Consider the following 19,729-nt stretch of genomic DNA (forward strand, 5'->3'; position numbering starts at 1 on the left):
TCTCATCGCTCCAAAAGCTCACCTCTGCCCCATCTGGAAATCAATCTCTTTTCCTCTAAGAGAGACCATTAAACTGCTAATCTAAAATGCTGTAACAAATGCATTTGCAGTGCTGCTCTGTGCCAGCAGTTTGACTGTTTCTGATGAATAGACCCAAAAACAGAAGTTTATCAGAATGTGTGCAGGGTAACTGAAGGCAACTTCCTCAGAGGAACAAGCGATCCATCAATAATTTCCTCGTTATTTCATTAATGACTACAATCACATCGGATCAATGCGTTATACGAGTTGAAATTAGGGCACTACTTCATGAATGTCAACAACATTTTGTTGAGCAGCTGTGAGTTACCTGTCCATATTTAGCAGCCAGGTGCAGAGGGGTCCAGAAGTTGTTGTCAGTAGGATGAGGGTCCGCCCCACTCTCCAACAACACAGACACCACCTCTCTATAACCACTGGCACATGCTATGTGGAGCTTCAGAGAGAGAGACAGAGAAGAAACAAGAAGGTTATGACAGGAAAAAGGGGAAACCACAGTATCCAATAAAAACTGGGTTGAAGAAAGAGAACAAACCCTAACAAGGGAAAGAGAGACACCAAGAAAGGTCGACACACACAAACACTAACACACATTTGACCTTACTTACCAGAGTGACCCCGTCATCATTGGGCTGGTTGAGGCTTCCCCCCGTGGCTACAAGCTGTCTAACATCACACAGCATCTTGCTGGATCTCTGTGTCTTCATTGCGTGCATGGATGAAACATCCACTCCTAAAAAGAAAACCACAAACACAATTGAGACATATGGTACAGTAAGTCTTTAGTTGTCAAGCTTAAAGGAATAGTTAGACATTTTGGGAAATACTATTATTCACTTTCTTAATATTGATAGCACTCTAATATCTGTGTGTTAAAAATAAAGCTAGTCAGGAGATGGTTAGTGTAGCTTAGCATAAAGACTGTAAACCGATAAAACCGCTAGCTTGACTCCATCCAAAATAAATTGGCCTACACCTCTAAAGCTGACTAATTAACGTGTTATATCTAATTTAATCTGAACACAAACAAAGTATAAAAATGATAAATTGCAGTTTTACGCGGCGCTGCGCACTGGACTATTTCTTGAGCGGGAGCTTCCTGGTTTCAATGGTCTCAATCTTCTTATCTATCTCACTCTCAGCAAGAGTGTCTACCTAATCATTTAAACCCAAGCTTTAATTGTTTAGAACAAACTAGTTAGTTTACTGACGTTTGCAACATGTAGGGATGAGCTACATTTAATAATCCCCGGTTTTTCTGCAGAACTAAATTTCTCAACAGGATTGGATTGGTGTTTAGCATGGTGTTCTCTGATAGGGGTTGTGCAGTGTCAGTGCTGAGTTACAACACAACTACAGTATGCAGTTTTAGGGAGGATGCTGGCTGTGTGCACTGACGCCACACAGGAAACCTCAAACCAAAGCCTTGCAGATCGAATGATGGCTCGAAGTGATTCTGATGTTGATGACACTTCAATAAGAAAATCAGGACGTTGTCCAATACCTAAGTGTTCAAGGCCACCTTAGCTAACACAAGGTCTATCCTGAACTATGAAGATCAATGCACCGCTCCATAACCACATACACACAGTAGACCTGACTTGCTTGACTTGGTTGCTATAATAGTTTGGATTGATTATCAATCCATATTTCACTCGAATAAGCTCTAGGGCACTAACTAATGGGACTTTTTAATGAGTTTGTCCTTGTAAAACAAATGAGAGCCAAAAGGTGTGCAGCTTTTTGAGACATGCTCATAGGAACATTACCATACCAGAACATCCTTCTTATTCCCTCCTGTGCCAATACTTGAGGTAATCCAGTATTACATGAAACTCAGAACGACTCGGCTACAAAAACAGAATTTCTACTTCTCCATAATGTAGAGACACATGGACAGTCCCAAAAACACACAAACTTGATGGGGTTGGAGACTGTACAACCAAGTTGCTATAGCAACAGAGGCAGAGTGAGCCTGCGTGAGTGTTTCATGGTGGCAAAGCCCAGCGTGATGGAGGGGGAGGGGGGGGGGGTATCAGGGGAGCTAAAAGTAGGCAGGAGGGAGAGATCACCATGGGGGCTGGCAGACAGTAGCAGAGAAAAATCACAAAAAAATTAAGTGGATGGGGAGTCGGAGAGTGAGCTTGTGTGTGTGTGTGTGTGTGTGTGTGTGTGTGTGTGTGTGTGTGTGTGTGTGTGTGTGTGTGTGTGTGTGGTCTGAGCTTTGATGAGTTAGCTGTCTGCAGTCAGAAGCTGGCATTTGTCATGTGAGCTCGTGGCAGATGGATGAGGGAAGACCCCTCCATCATCGTCGTTATTCGTTTCTGTCTAGCTTTGTCAGCTCGGTTCTGGCTCCCCTTTCTCTGCGCGTCTCTCTGTATTTCTTTGGCACTTTTCCTGCCTCTCCCTCTGCCACTATGTCTGTGCCTCCACCACGTTCCTCTCCGTGTGCCTCCAACCCTCCTATGCCTTTATCTCTGTTATTTGCAGCTTCTGTGTTGACCTTCTCCTTTCTCCGTGGGAGACAAGTGCCCCAATCGCAATCCACCATCATTAGGCCTGTGGGTGTACTTCACCTTCACAGACAAACACACACGGAACACCTCCTGTTTAACTGCGAGCATTACATATTACCTATTCACATTACCCTGATGATTCCTGAAAGACGGAAATGAAATATTTATGCTTCGTTTTTCTCTTTCTGAAAGGGCTGTGATAACATGCAAATGAACCACCTCATTTCATTGAATCAAGCTGTTAATGGAGCTCATGATAAATGACATGAAATGTCCCTCTGAGTTGCAAAGAGCTTTACCATTTTCCTCCAGGTGTTTTCGGAGGATGTAGCTGGTCTCAGTTCCCTCGGAGGCGTAGTCCAAAGGAATGTTTCCGTTGACGTCCTGCAGCAGAACATTCACCCCGGCCTTCCACGCGCAGGGCAGAAGAAAGCAGAGGAGACACAAACAAACTGAGTTTAACCGAGGCCATTCATCACAACTTGAATCGATGATGAAGTGGTGGAAAATTATCTGGGCTTCCCAGAGGCGTGTACCTGAGGAGAACTATGGAGACGTTAACAAACACTACAGTGAATTAAAGAACTCATTAAAAAAAGTGCCTTGGGGGGTTGGGGCAGTGAAGAGCGAGGGCGTTGGTTACCGTTACCTGAGTTCGTCAGGATGAGTGTGACAAGATTAATGTGTACGTACTCAACAAAGACCCTGCTCGAGCAGTCTTCTCTTATAGTGTGAGATAACATGGTAGGCTTTTCCTCGGGCTCCTTTCATGACTTTCACTTTGACGACAGCACAATAGTCGTTGGTCACAATATGGTTATGATTGATTGACTTTCTTTAGAGGTACTTTACTGCACTCGTTATTTGTAAAAATGTTGCAATGCTTTACCAGTAGAGCAGAAATGTGTACAAGACACGCAACATGTACTTGTGGACTTTCCTTCTGTCCTTTTCCTTTTTATCATGCCCTCTTGGGTTGGGTGCTAAAAAGTAACATACATCCTTTTAAGTGGCAATTGTCAGCATCCAGGTATAAATCGCTTCCTTTTGTTTGACTTAACCATAAAAGACAGGCCGGTGTAACGATCGTAGCTGGACCAGGTCTGATAACAGGGACAGGGGACTCTAAGTGAGGATCCTTATTGAATATTTACAGCTAATAGAATTCTAACGACCGAGTTGCAGTGTGGCAAAGAGATTTATGACCTAGTCCTTAGGCAGACAGAGAGGCACGGGTTGGGGAAGGGAGAAATGGGAGGAAGAGGGCTGAAAATGCGAGGAGGGAGACAGCTGACAACACAAGAGCTGTTAACCTTAGTGCTCTGGAAACTGAGCAGCAACACCACAAGGACGCTGAGACTGAAACCATCGGTGCAACCTTGCATTTGTTAATCGATTAAATTCAGACTTTCTCCCCCCCCCCAATTTAAATTTTGGTTTTTTTACAGGTATTCAGAGGAAACATTTTTCATCCGAGAAATGCAGAGTAATTACAGTGTGATAAAGGCTGCACAATGCTGTCAATTCCAGTTATCAGAGAATATATTCTGGTGAGCTTTGCATTTTCATTGTGCACTGCACCCATCTGTGTTGTCTGCTGGGAGCCGTTTTCGCTCACTTATAAGGGTTAGTTAGGGGTTAACAAAGGGAATTAATTAACATTAAAAACTTAATCGCCTGCTGCGTCGTGACTATTCACAAGGAAACAAGAAACCTTATCGCAACGTGAAGCACAGCTTGAAGAGCAAGACATGAGATGAGTGAGTCAGAGATAGTGCATATTATTAAGACCCTCTCCACCCACCCCTACCCCCACAATCACACACACTCCATCCCCCATCCCTCCCTTTTTTCTTTCGAATGACAAATTTGGACGGCTATTCCTTAGATTTGTGTGGTAATGAACTTCCTCATAAACCTGACCGCTCCACTCCGCTGTTAACATGCGAGTGTGTGTTATTGTGCGTGGCCGTGTGTGACTGTGTGTGCTGCATAGGGGGGTGCTAACACAGACAATTCACTTCAAGGTCCAGTAAAAGCCAATAGAGGTCTGGATGGATGAAGTTATCAGCTGACAGAAAGACAGATCTGTCAGGAGAAGGGCTGGGTATATTTAAAATAATTACAGTACCAGTACCAGTACCAGTACCAGTACCCTTAAAGTGATACAGATGCCAATAGAGTAATTCATTTGATACCTTTTGTATTTATCTACTTCATACTTCAGACCCATCATTTGAATGGAAGCATTCAGTTGCATAAATTGAGGTGTTTTGTGAATTGGTCTGTAAAAATGTGAGTCAGATTTCACACCAGGACGTAATCATGCGACAGACTGCAAATCTGCTTTTATAATTGGTCCTTTCAAAACGAACAAGCCAGTAAACAACATGAGAAAAATGTGCTAAATGAATGTCAAAATGCTATACTTGCCCTCCTGAGCCTGGTTGAACACAATTTGACAACACTAACAAACTCTCACTACGGAAATCATTTATCTGAAGTTCCTTTTATGCCACACAAAAAGACAGATTATAGTGAAGGAAGCATGATGTGAGGGCCATTGATCCAGAGACATTAATTATGTGTCTGAGCTCACATGACATGTGCTGACAGATATAAACGAGTCGGTGCTGGCTGGCTGGCAGCCACGCAGGCTGCGAGGGGTTAACACGTTGGCTTCTGACCCCGACACGCTCCCAGCTACACTACGATGAATCCGCCTCGATCGTCACAGAGATGGAAATCTGCTTATACTACGCTGTCCGTGTGGTTCATAATGGCAGTTGTTACATGCAGTGACTGCCACAGAATCAATAACAAGCAGCAGACATGCCCTGAAAGCTTTTCCATGGGGCAGTCCCACTGTCACAGCCCAGAGGGCTATATTATCAACAGAAAATCCCAAAAAATTCAACTGGTGTGAAGTGGAGTTCAGTGCGGCCGGGGGCTTACTGTTAATCATTTGACTTCAAAGGAATCAAGAGTTCAGAAGTTTTCAATTTATCATTTACAAGCAGGGAAAGTGGGTCACTCCTACAGCTGTAACCCCGCTGGGTTTTTACCAGTAAGATGAGAAATAACATTTTGGTACAGAACCTGTCTCCCAGGGATCAAATGATTGCATCGCTACATCTTCTCCAGCACAAGTTAAGGGACTGAAAGAGAATACCAGAGAAATAGTATATGACAGAGAAAAAGAGGACATAATTAAAGAACTATCAGTTGCCGTGGTAAACAGTTTCAGACAGCAGACTAATTGTTATGCTCTTCAAGAGTCCTTTTTTTGTGTACTTTCTCTCAAGGACACACTGAAGCAGAATTCGGGCAACTCTGCAATTAAGTCTAATCATTTAGCACATCTTTTCAGTTCAGAGTTTCATAATAAATTAGGAAGATATAATTGATCCAATAGAAATAGGACTAAGATTTGCTAAGTATCTTGTGGGCTGGGGCTTTGAAAAGAAGGTCAGCTAAAAGGTAACACATGGAGATGGCGAGCCTCTGTTGATGTATATATTTATATGTATGAGTGAAGTCCAAGTATACTGGACAACGTCTGGTTTTGTTTGATAATCAGACTGTTTTCACCAGTGGGTATTACACTAACACTGTAATATTTTTGTGGACTCATTCATAAAGACTACACACCCTGTCATGTTGTTCTATTGTGCGTCTGAACAGCCAGTTAATCCTGCCAGGGTCTAAATCACCAACATTTACCAGAGCTGGAGCTGGGAATGGCTTTAGGAATGTATTTGGAAAAGGGTTGGGAATGAGACAGTTTAGGCTTACTCCCTCTCCTGCTGTTTGGAGGAAGGAGATAAGAGAATTAACATTACTGCCAATCTGGACCCAGAGCCACAATGGACACATCAACCCCCCCCCCCCCCCCCTCACCCCTCCTTCCCCCACAAGACAAGCTTGGTAACATCTCTGTCAGCAAAAAAAAAAAACTCTACGCTTCTCAAGGAAGGAATTGGTGACAGGAAATCAAGGACAGAGAAGCAGAGGACGAGGGGAGGGGAAACACAGGAAGAAGAGGACACAATAGATTAGTACATATTGCCAATCGAAGATAAAGCTGCCAGTCAAGCTCCTCTGGCACGACCACTGTTCCGCTTCTCATTAAAAAAGTAAACCTGTTATATTCAGAGAGAAGATCTTCCACTTAGGATTCTGATAAGGCCGCAGTATGAGAACATAGCAGAATGACTGAGCACTGGCCGTGGTGGAGAAGATGGTTGTCAAAAAGGACTGAATAGAAGAAAAAGGATACTGCATCTCTATCGGAAATATGGCTCGACTGAGGCTATTTTTACCCTTAGACAGGAAGAGCATTGGGGTTTCCTGCTGATTATACCAGTAAAAGAAACTCAAGTGCTTATGTTGCCCTAAGGGGGGAAAAAACAGTCCATGCAACTGTGCATCATTTTGAAAATTAATACATTTCAAGTATCCACTCACAACCTCACAGGCATGTACAAGGGCATACACACACACACACACACACACACACACACACACACACACACACACACACACACACACACACACACACACACACACACACACACGTAGAAGTATATGCGGTCAAATAAATTAGAACTAAGTATCAAAGGACATTCAAGCTGTGAAAGCGGAAGAAACATTTTGGTGTTGCTCGAATAAGCTCTGAAAATGTGACCTCATTTACTAGAAACTGGTTCTGTATTGGTAGTGTATGGGAGACATTTAGTTACTGCCTCCAAGGGAGCAGAATTATCTCTCTCTCTCTCTCTCTCTCTCTCTCTCTCTCTCTCTCTCTCTCTCTCTCTCTCTCTCTCTCATGGTATTTCCTATCATGAAAGCATAACTCACTGCATAAATTGCATTTGGCGTATCTATATCACACCATGCTCTACAAATTAGGCAGCCTGCATGAATCTTTGCTTTGAGGGAAATTAAACGCATGCAACATACACATGAACCAACAGTCACACAGTCACTCCTGGCTGACAGATCCACTTTGCACATCCTTTGCCAGGGAGCTCTTCAAACATATCCATTCCTCTCAGGAACGTCTCTTTCCTCCCCCGCAATCACTCAGGACCCAATCAGCAGAACCAGGCTGTAGTGGATTCTATGGAGCTCCAGACTGCAGTTAACCCTCCCTGGGTCTAATCAACAACAGCAGAACAGACCCAGCTCAGAGTGACTGGGCTGGATGTGCATGCCCTCCCCTGCAGCTGGCCCCGCTCTCGTTATGGACCTAATCAGTACAACCACAGCTCTCGTCAAGACAGACCCGACAAGAGCTGGGAACATCCTCCACAGAGCGGTCTCTCGCTTTGATATCATGCTAATGCCCACACTCTAAATATTCTCCTTCTCGGTTATTCAGCCGGGTTTGTGAGAGAATGGAAAGTCGTGTTTCAGACCCTCGGTGATCCAAAACCCCTCGTCAAAGAAACGACGCTCAACTTAGATTGAACATTCTGGGTGACTAATGTAAATACAGCCACTGGTTCAAAGCTGATTCCAAACATGGAGTTAGAATGCCAACCCATTCCAAAACACTAATCTAATGTGTAGCTCACACGCTCGGAATAGCAGGAATTAACAAGTAAATTACTAAACTCCAAATAGGTGTCCATGCATGTGTGTGTGTGTGTCTTTGTTTCATATTACGCATGTTCATGTTGGCATTTGTGTTTCTTACCAGCAGCAGTAGCAGCACCACGTCTGCATGGTCACACACACACGCTACATGCAGGGCTGTCCACAGGTCTTCGTCCTGCAGGTTGACATTTAGGCCTCGCTCAATCAGAAGTTCCGCCGCAAACACATTGTCATGGCGAGCACACTGCGGAATGCAAGCAGAGTACATTTTTTTTATAATTACTTTTCCAAAATGTATATTTCCCGAAGCACTGCTAACAATAAACAGTACACATGAGCGGTTCACTGCATAATAACTAATATATGTCAAAAATGTATTGTACAGCAATTGTGACAATTACATACTTGTATTGCCACAGGAGTAAAATGCTAAGTGTTGAAAGGCATGGAGAACGGTTATTGGGACTCATGTTAGAGGACAACACACCTGAGTGTTTGCTGCAACATTTCTTAATGAATGAATGAAAAATAAATAAACTGGGAGGTTGACTGATATGATGATACACACCAGGGGAAATTAAAATGTGTTGTGTGTAACACAAATAACTGTGATTGAAGTTCATTTATTTATTAGGCATTTAATGTGCTATATCACAAAATGTATTAACATCTCAATACAGAATTACATTTACATTGTTAGGAGGTTTTATCAATATTTCCAAATCTTAATGAGAGATATATTGCAAAATATTGCATAAATTGATACTTGGATTTATATCTCCAATCGATCTAAATAGTATTAACTTTGACATTGTTGTCCCATTGTGTGTGTGTGTGTGTGTGTGTGTGTGTGTGTGTGTGTGTGTGTGTGTGTGTGTGTTGACATTGTGTGTGTGAGTGTGTGTGTGTGTGTGTGTGTGTGTGTGTGTGTGTGTGTGTGTGTGTGTGTGTGTTGACATTGTGTGTGTGAGTGTGTGTGTGTGTGTGTGTGTGTGTGTGTGTGTGTGTGTGTTACCAGGTGAAGCAAGGATCCCCCAGAAGAAATGGGAGTGTTGAGGTCGGCTCCCTCCTTCAGGAGACACAACACTGCAACACAACAAACATCCATATGTTAACACTTGCTGTATGTGAAGACAGATGGCGAGCTTAGGGCAGATAGTGATGACGCATAACACACACACACACACACACACACACACATACACACACACACACACACACACACGAGCCCCTCACTATCAAAACCAATGTGTGTCGAGTGTCCTCTGACTGTCCTTGACATGTCAGTGTGGATCAGTGTTAAGGTCGTGTGTGTTTGGTAGCTTCTTGTTCCAGCAGCAGGTCAGAAAGCCTCTGGGTTACAGAGATTCACATCGCACACTGTAAGCTCCAGTGAGCAGTACAACCCACTCACATACTGACACAGATCTACTGAGGAAAACACAAATCACTACAAACAAGTTCACGCAGTCAGCCATAAACAAGAAAGGGGCAGAGAGTCGTAGGCGAAACAAGGTCGCAGTGATTTTACTAATCCTCCAATATATTATTTATTCAAACGTGTACCAAAAAGGAATGAGAACACGGCAGGGAAGAGAGAAAGAGAGAGCGATAAAGAGACAGAGACAGAGAGTACTGGAGTGTGTGACAGATAAACAGAGTAGGATGGACAAACGGGAGGGCGAGGAGAGGGAGGTGGTTAGGACATATGTGATTTCACTGAAACTGACAGCACTAGATGGATACTGACTAAACCCTGGAAGACCTTCTCCCAACAGAACAGCCACCACTGTCACGCAATCCCACCACACACAGACACACACACACACAACACTAGAGCCTTTAAGCAAAGCAAATGGCTCCGAAGACCGTAACCATGGTAATTACGGAGATGATAATTCTAGCTAATGAACCCTATTGATGACCCCCATGAGGTAATTCCACTTAAAGGGTCATTATATAGAAAGACCTGCTTAAATAACCTCATCCAACACACACACACACACACACACACACACACACACACACACACACACACACACACACACACACACACACACACACACACACAGACTCACTCTCCGACTCCCCATCCAAACTCCAAATGAACCCCTATACAACAGCTCTGCAAGAAATCCTACTTTATAATGTTCAGTGTGTTGAAACCGTCATTAAAAAGCTGTTGATTAAACATTATGATCATACAAAGCTACAGCCTCTAAGATGTGTTTGTGTGTGTCTGCATCATATTGTGTGTATATTTCACAAACACAGATGACTATGTTCAGTGTGCACACAGTGATGCATGCCTTTACACGCCCAGCGCAACACACTTACAGTATTTAATACATTAAGGCGAACACCGTTTGTTTTCATTATAGATTTATGTATTCATTATTTAGAAAATAAGACAAAATGATTTATTCTTCAAAGAAAGGGTCAAAAATAACTCTTCATCATCACTTAGCACAGCCAAAGTGTGGCCGACAAATAGTTTATTATGTTTAGAGTTGAAACAAGTCGATTGAAAGAAAAATAATCAACACTCAACATTTTCAAATATTTGCTGGTTTAAGTTTTTCAAAAGAGAAGACATGCTTCTCTCTCTTTTTTATATGAACATCAATGTAGTGGGTTCTGAACTGTTGATCTGAAGTCATTTTACAGAATCATCTTGTGCTCTGGGAATCGATGATGGAAGTGTTTCACAGTTCTTTGACATTGTATAGACTAAACAATGAATTGCTTAATAAAAACTTAAAAATATGAATCCCTAATTTAACCTGAGAGTTGCAATCCTACTTGTTTTGACTGCAACAGTTTGCAAAACAGTGAAGTACTCAAAAGTATTCAGTTTACAAAGTCATGAATAAGGGAAAGCTGTAACCAGCAAATGTTTTGACTTTCGCATTTATCAATTATCATCGGTTAATTTTCCGTTAACTAATCAGTTAATTGACTGAGCACATGCACACATAACAAACACATACTGTGCACAGACATGTTCCAGTCTTCTAATGGCCTTTAAATGGTTGATGAGAATAAAACTGGCCAACCTTTCCGTCTTTTTTGCACAATCATCTCCCGTCTCCTCCGCACACTGTCGGGGCTCAGACTGTAAACCACCAATTAAGGCTCATTGAGCGCTAGATGTTGCCAGGGAATAGCTAATGCTCTTGCTTTCCTGTCCATCAACTAGTATATTACAGAGATGCTCATAGTGAATGTGGAGCAGTGATTTTTAAGCATGCATTTTATCACATGATTTGCTTCTTAACAAAAAAAAAATGTTTGTGAGTGTGTCAGAAGAGTCTCTGGTTTGTAAAACTTCCCAACTGTTGGAGCCAGTTAGTGTTAGTCTCCAATAGGAGAACCTACCAGAGCTTTATGGCACATTATTGAACGTGTCTAAAGAGAGGTCGAAGGTCAATAGGTGCATATTGACCATCAGGCAGTTAGAGGAAAAAAAGTTAAGCGTCTGTCTGGTGATTTGGCCGTTGGGAATCAATAGTACTGTTGTACCATTGACGGGTTTCTCAAAACCAACCATTGTTGTAGTCTGTGTGAAGCACACGTGTCCACTGTGTCTATTGGCTTTCTGCCAGCTTTAGTAGGTAAACATTTCAATACTTCCTTTAAGATGAGTGTAACTTAAAAGGATAGGGTCACAAATGATCATTGAAACCAGATTTACTTGATGTAATCATTCCTCGTGTTCATACTGGCCTTCATGGGATCCCTTGCTAAGGTTCTTCCATTACAAGAGACGGAGAACAAAATCCACAGTCCTGGGATTTTAACCCAAAAGAGACAGAAGGCTTTATGTTAAGTCAATAGCAGGATGGATAAACATGGCTTTAGCAACCAATCTGATGGGCTTAAGGCGAATTCCAGCTGTGCTGATTAAGATGTGTTATCATATCCTACAGTTATACAACTAGATACAACTAGAAAAGGTAAAGTAAGAACATGCATTATCTAAACAGAGCATCATTGGAGTGCTGCAGGTTTACAGTAAAGAATGTGTATCTCTGTTGTAATGTAGTTGACAGGGATTACGCTGGTCCCACAGCAACACAAGTCATTTCCTCTCTATGTTAAGTCTCTTTATGTCAGTTGGTGTTTGGCTATATGCAGATCTCAAGCTTTGGTCTTCAGTGTGTGTCTGTGTTTTCTGTGAGTGTTACCCCTCTATAAGGAGGCTGCAGAGAGGGGAATGGAGAGTGGGCGCGAAGCAAAGTCGACTGTCATTTTGTGGAAAATTGCAAAACAGCTGTTCAAGACGTATGTGGAGTTTCCATGGAAACCAGATAGGAACTGGTAGCAGAGTGGAAAAGAGAAAAAGGGGAAGAGAGCACGAGAGCAATAATCTGAATAAAGGTGAAGATTTCTAAACATGCATTTGGAACTACAGCCAAATTGCATCTAAAACCATGTGAACAAGTGAATTAGTACTTTTCAGATTCCTTGACGACTCACACGTTCGCATATACCTCCTATGCTAAGAAATAATATCACAAAGCTACACAGCAAGACATGCAAGTGATAACAATATTATTCATTGTTGAACTTGAACCTGAAGTAGATATAGCGCACACGCTGCAGGATCACGGTCTGTAGACACAGTACGAGTACCTTTCTTCAGCCTGTTTTTTGATTATTTGGCGCTTCTTATTCCTACTGGACCGTGATATTCCATGAATGTAATACAATCCATGTAATGCATCTTCTATAATATGCAATTTACAGCAATATAGACAGTTTTCTTCATCTAGCGACGAGGCATATTCCCCTGCACGTACAGCATCATTCCTTTTCAGCCATATATGAGATTCTGCCCAAATCCCTCATCCTTATAAATGCTCCTGTCTCGTTGGTCCTTATCACAGAGTCAAAGTCACAGGAGGCACCGTCTCACCTCACGGCTCCATGTTTCTGAAATGAGCATTGACAGTTTTCCATGGTTTCGATCGTGATGAAAAAATGGTACTTGTACAGTTTTAAAATAATGCTTAACTCTAAATGCAGATTATCGTATGAAGAGTTCTGTAAAATGGAACGGGCATCTCCTGCCCACTTGTTCAGAAATGAGATGATTTTATGCATTACATTGTTAAAACATGAACGGAAAACACACCAGGGTGTTTGTGTTTGTTTGTTTAAGACTTTACCTTCAAAACCATTCAAGAAATGTTATCTCACATCTTTGTTTAGGAAAAAGCAACAATATAATATTACAATGTCCTCCAAAAGCTCAACCATTTGGTTTCATGATGAATGAATCATGAAATTAGCATTGTATTGTAATGGATGGTAGGGGTGTAGATCACAACAACATCACAATACGATATTATATCCATTCTTTGGAAAATGATACACATTTAGCTGATATCAAAGTTTGCCATGATACAATTCCGATTTGATTCAATTCAATTCAATTCAAGTGATTTGCGATGAGATTTCAGACAATATTTATAAGCAGATTTACATTTATATAAGTGAATTTTATTTACTCTGTCATTGCTGTACTTGTTTGGTTTCATACATGTGTGTGCATGTGCATATGTGGTTTGCGGGTTCTTTTAAGCCACACTTGCGATTCAACTCTAGAGCATCCGCCTGACCTACCATTATTGATCAGTGTGTATAGATCCATCCTGCAGGCACAGCGCAGGGACTCAGTTCTCCAAAGTGAGGAAGTGAAGCAAGCGGAGTTAATAGTTTACAGGTAATAGCTTTCAGCCTTGAGTGATGTTTTGGAGCACTGCTTTTGACACAATTCATAAAACTGAATCACAACATGGCTAAAATAAGAAACACCACGTGCACCATGTCTGGTGTTATATAATGTTCAACCATTTGGGTTGACGCAGTCGCCACCTCCAAATCCGTGGAGCAAAGCTTCTTAACAAACGGAGCAGACAATCTTCTGGAAGTTTAAACGGGTCCATTGGATCAAGCCCCTAAATACCTCAGAGGAATTCAGCGACAAGGTGGCACTGGTGCTCGTAGTTCCCCTTAGTCCTCAGTATTAAACCAAGATCAATATTTAAATGATCACAGATCATTCAACGATCAAATGTCATTAATCACAATCTAGTGTGAAGATGTGTTTATGAAGATTCAGGTAAATGCTAAACTGTATTTTGTTATGTGTCTTATATTCTCTGGTGGACACGTGTAATGAATGTGCTGGACGGAGCCACAGCCTAAGTTGAAAATCAATGTACCACTCAGAGTGGTCGGGATGTTTGTACAGTGATGGGAAACTCCAAACATTTAGCGAGTTGTTTTTTGTTTTGTCATCTTGCCATCATCACCTGACATCGATCCAACACTCAGGTGTCCTCTTCAGTAGAGAAAAGATATGTCACATTGTTACTGCCCCCACTCTAGATTATATATTTGTATGTATATAACCAGACAGGGAATAGGAGAGATAGGGAAAAAGGTTAATATGGATGTTAGAGGAGAACGTTGATATTTCTCTGCAATAGAGCTTGTTGGGATTAAAGGCACATCAAACCTGTCGTGGTTTTGACAGAACTGGGTCTCGGCCCACAGAGGTGGTAGTGAAATATGTCATGATATATTTTACTGGAATCCAATTTAAAACCCTAAGACTCTCAGTCTGATACAGCAGGGATCCCTTTCATGCCAACTGCGTCATCCGGCAGCATATTGAAAGTTTCCACTGGCAGTAACTTCGTGTTTTTCTGAGCTTCTAATATTACATTTTTGGTTCACCTGATGACTCATCAGTGTACCTTTTTTATCAAAGGATGTAAGCGAGAATGAAACATAAGTACTTTATTAACTCATTTCCTCACAAAAGGTCTATACTGCTCAGTTTGAAGTTGAAATTCAATTTAGATGTGTTCCTTCTATGAGTATTTAAATTAAAACCAAGTGGGAAGAGAAATGAGTAATGACACTTATTTCCCAACTATGGACAGCAAAGATTATTTATGGCTTAAAACACATTCCCTTTGCAATCCCTGGAGTTGTTCCCTCTACTGCTCTCAAACAAGGAACGGTATTTACCTACTCTGTAGGCTGGAGAAAGAGGACATATCCACCAGATGATGGCTGGCCTGAAAGGAACACTACGGCTACAGCACTACAGCGCTACAACACCATATACCAGGGGTGTAACAATACATTGATCTGGATCGATGTATCAATAAAATGACCAACAGTCCAATATCATTGATGCAAAGTGAAAACATCAATACATATCATCGTCTTTAAGATACGGCCTTAGTTTGAATTTCTTAACCGTCTAAAACGTGATAAATGTATCAGGAGGAATCGGGATGCAAATTCAATCTGGCTGCCACACTCGAGCAGTCGTATGGATAGGACATGTGCTGTTGGTTTCTAACTTGTAAAGTTGTTACAAGACGGGTTTTCAGACCATAAATATGGCATCACATGTACTTCCCAGATGATGTGACGTGACAGTCCACTTAGACTCTTACTAAAATGTCTTCTTAAAATGTACCTGAATTGTTGTTTACCTTTCTTGAGCGTTTGTAAATCATTGATGCGTCTCACATTGTGTTTTGCCAGGAATCGTCATCACAGTGAAAACCACAGACTTCAAAATGTCATATTTAATATCATAATTTTGTTCAAAGGCAAAGACATAATAAAAATAGAATGTAAGTTCCTTGGCTACAAGGCAACAGCTGCTCCCGTTCCACTTCCGTGTCTTTCTTTGATGAAGTGAAAAGATTGGTTTGGGAAAAGCAATTTCACCAAATGTCAAAAACGCAAGTGAGCCAGATGTTTGCATATGACAGATAGGAATGGGGAATGGAGATGAGGTATATAGTATTACTCCTATGTAACTATAGGGCTGTGTTTTATCCTTAACATTACAATATCCTCTTTAACCTGATGCTTCTTTTCTGCTGCCTATACATTTCTTTGTCTTTCCAATGTTTCCCATCATAGTCAACCATTCCTTTGTTCTCCACCCTGCTTCTCTTTATCTCCTTCTCCTTCATCTTATTTCCTGTAAAATAAAACCGATAAGAAAATAATGTTTTCAATGTTTCACTAATCATCAGAATCTGGAGGACACGGTTCTGAGAACTGAAAAAAAAAATCAAACTGAGAAGAGCACAGTTCATTTAAGATAACAGCGATGACATCATTGTCTATCAGCTAACACGGCGTTCATTTTTTGTTAGCCTATTACGATGTTTCATCTCTAGATCCCTTTAACAAAAATGCTGAAAGCATAAAATAATCAAGAAATCACCATTATATTCTGATAGTCATATCTGATACAGATATAACTACCTGTATCATGAAGAGGAAGTCAGCACTCAGTATCCTGTTTAATATTTATGATGAGGTCTAAGATGAATGGTAAATGGACTGCATTTATATAGCGCTTTTCCAATCTTTGCGATCACTCAAAGCGCTTTACAACACATGTCGGCATTCACCCATTCACACACATTCATACAGTCAGAGGCTAACATAAAAGGTGCACATCAGCTCTTCAGTAGTGATAACCATTCATACACATTCATAGTTGCTTCGACACGGGCTGGGGATCAAACCACCGATCCTCCAACCGGTGGACAACCTGCTCTACAACAACAACTCTACCTCCTGAGCCACAGCCGCCCGCAAGACTAAGACTGGGGTATCTTGGCATTGTCAAATACAAATCTCTTACTCGTTTACCCCTACCCACCAGATTAACCCCTGGGCTCTCACAGCAACGAGTGTGTTTACACAATTTATCTTTTTTCTTAAAATACTTCTGTAGTAAGGGGAAAAGATTCAGAAATGTTCTCACATTACTCTGGGGAAAGTCCAAGCCTGAGGCAAATCCTATCACTCTGTACAAAAAGGGAGTCAACTTAAGCAGCAACGGTGAGAAAAACTGTTAGCACTCAGCTCACCAGGACCCGAGGGGAATGCTCGAGAACCTTTGTCAAGATGCAGCAAATGCTGATTCTTAAGTGTTACCACGAAGTGGTTTGGACGGATCCACAAGGTCTCATGATGAGAGAGACACTACAAGAACAAGGCAAGGTAACACAGGGTAACATAAATGGATCATAAAGCTTTCAAGACGTGCCTTGACTTAAGGAGTGTGTAAGAAGTGAATGTGTCACTCATGAGGAGACCGCTGACCTTCCCATAGCAATGCGTACGTGCCTGGTTGGTAGGTAGGCATTAGGCAGAGAGGTAGCAGATCTGATTCATGGCAAGCCAAGGAACCCTGGTTTCAGTCTGGCTGTTGTAATGGCACACCAGCTGCTCCCACAGACCCCAGATGAACCTCATTGGCAGCCAGAGAGCAGAGATTAACACAGTGACCTGCAAAGACTGCTGGTAGGACTGACACAGATACACCCGGACAGCTGGGTAAACGACTGGCAAATGAGTGACATAGTAAAAAATAATAAATTAAAAAAAGACAGTGATGTTAGACAAAAGAATGAAGGGCCTTTTGAGTGTGAGGACCTCTTGAATAGTATCTGATCTTACAAAAACAGCCTGAGTATTTGAGTGCGTCATTGCTGGGAGACAAGCAGGCAGCAGGAGATATGATTTTATGCGTTCCTGAGGAAAACTCTCTTGCTTTGCCCAATTGAAGGGGGATAAAGTTATAGCTCTAGTGCATGTATTTTGACTATATTATTCTTCAATGTCATCTCCATTTTTAGAAAACAAAATTGATGATCATTGAAAACATGCTCAGTGTTCATTGTCCCTGAGCTAATATTTCAACAGGCTAATATTAGTTTTGAAGCATTACTTTGTTTTACAGCCAGCTCCAGCAAACACTGTGTCATTATGTTCTCGTGTTACCTTTGGCATTTGTTAGAATATTTCAAACACCCTTGTCACTGCCACTGAACAGTGCAGACTTTTGAGTCCAAAGTGACTGCCATTCTGTGGACTCACTGTTTTACTCTCAACAGAGGGCATTATTATATGTGTGTGTGTGTGTGTGTGTGTGTGTGTGTGTGTGTGTGTGTGTGTGTGTGTGTGTGTGTGTGTGTGTGTGTCACCTTCGAATGTTTACTGTGCACAAATCCACACACACACCACTACCATGTCACTCAACCAGAAACAGACCTTCTCATATTTGCGCTGGCATACACACCTTCTTTGTCGTCATGGCGAATGATCGCATCCTGTACGACATCGGCGAGGCCGAAGCGGACGCGGCGCTTCTTGCGGTTGGCGGCCGGGGCTCGAGCCTTGACTCCACCTTGCTGGCGCTGAAGGCTCTTTTCCCTCTCGTAGTACGCCCTTATTTGGTCACAGCGCATTCTCCTGACCAGCCGCTGGCGCTGGCCAATGGGGAGAGACTCCAGCAGACACTGGTCTATCTCCATGTTCTGACGAAAGACATTACATAGCTGGAAACAACCTAGGGAGAAAAGGGGAAAGAGCAAGATAATGATAATGATGTTTAGTGTAGGAAAACTAAAAGGCAAAACTAATGTCTTCATGCATTATCTATTTTCACTCCAGCTCTGGTGGCAGGCCGTCCATCCAAAAAGTGAGGAAGACCATCTGGTGAATCAGTGAAAACACTGCAGTCCATAGTATTTACTCCAGAGATCGTATCAAAGTGACAAAACATGCTTACGCTGTCGGTTTATTCTCCAAACTGTGTTAAAACGTGTTCCTGCTTTGTGTGCATGCATGTATGCGTTGCATGTCTGTGTCTGCAGCTGTGTGTGGGCAGTCATTTAGCATATTTACTGTAAAGGATATTTGCTGTGTCTGTTTTGCCGTGGGGTGAGTTGAGAGAAGCGTCACAGCATTTCATGTGTCGTCTCTCCTGTCCCAGTGATTCTCCTGACTCCACATAATCTCTCTGCCTCTCAGTGGAACTCAGCCAAGCAGATCTCAGGCAGATGCTAAACCTATTATAGTCTGCTAGGATGATTAGGATGTACAGTGTTTGTGCAGTAGATGGGCTCGCAATGGTATTCACAGAGTGTGTGCGCGCAGGTAAAATTCAAGAGAGACACACATTCAACATTTTACACAAGATTTCAAGTAAAACTGCATCAATCTGGCATCGATAGCATTGATAATTTGACAAATTCGGGTCACAGCCACCCCAGGAGACAAGTAACATATGAGGAGGAGGATGTCTTTGTAGAGATAGTGTGTTTTTCTTTCTGACTCGCCAACTCATCCATATTTGGCCAATGATGTCGCTATATCTCATTCCTTCTCTCAACTTTTTTGCTCTTGTTCTTTTGGAACCTTTTTGTTTTAAGTATCCCTCCCTCGGAGCATCTTTGTCTCTCCATTGATCTAAAGTGGTTCTCTATGTCTTATTGTTAGTGCGACAGTTTTGAAGAACTACATGTTGTCCCCATCTTTCCCACAACCCAGTGAAAAGCAGCACTACAATAGAAGTATGGCCTTGACTGGCCATTGGAGGACTGTTGCTGCTTTGTGTCAACTTTACAGGGTCCTGGGTCTCAGGGTCCTGAGGTGTCTTTGTACTAGATCCATATCGGATAGAAACAAAGGCATCCAGGCAGACTAATGGAGCTCTCACACCTTTACATTTA

The 19,729-nt window shown here is 42.0% G+C and overlaps 1 protein-coding gene across 1 annotated transcript in view; it reads right to left on the minus strand.

Moving 5' to 3' along the window:
• The window catches only part of myo16 (myosin XVI), a 36,973-nt gene that overhangs the window by 14,145 nt on the left and 3,099 nt on the right, over positions 1-19,729 (minus strand). The window contains exons 2-7 of the mRNA XM_029459391.1: positions 18,295-18,564; positions 9,172-9,242; positions 8,257-8,400; positions 2,855-2,963; positions 648-772; positions 350-475 (exon numbers count right to left, since the gene is read on the minus strand). Of these exons, the coding sequence (XP_029315251.1) occupies positions 350-475; positions 648-772; positions 2,855-2,963; positions 8,257-8,400; positions 9,172-9,242; positions 18,295-18,564 (845 nt within the window). The remainder of the gene's footprint in view (positions 1-349; positions 476-647; positions 773-2,854; positions 2,964-8,256; positions 8,401-9,171; positions 9,243-18,294; positions 18,565-19,729) is intronic.

The sequence above is a fragment of the Cottoperca gobio genome, chromosome 21 (genome assembly GCF_900634415.1).
Source record: "Cottoperca gobio chromosome 21, fCotGob3.1, whole genome shotgun sequence".
Taxonomy (NCBI): domain Eukaryota; kingdom Metazoa; phylum Chordata; class Actinopteri; order Perciformes; family Bovichtidae; genus Cottoperca; species Cottoperca gobio.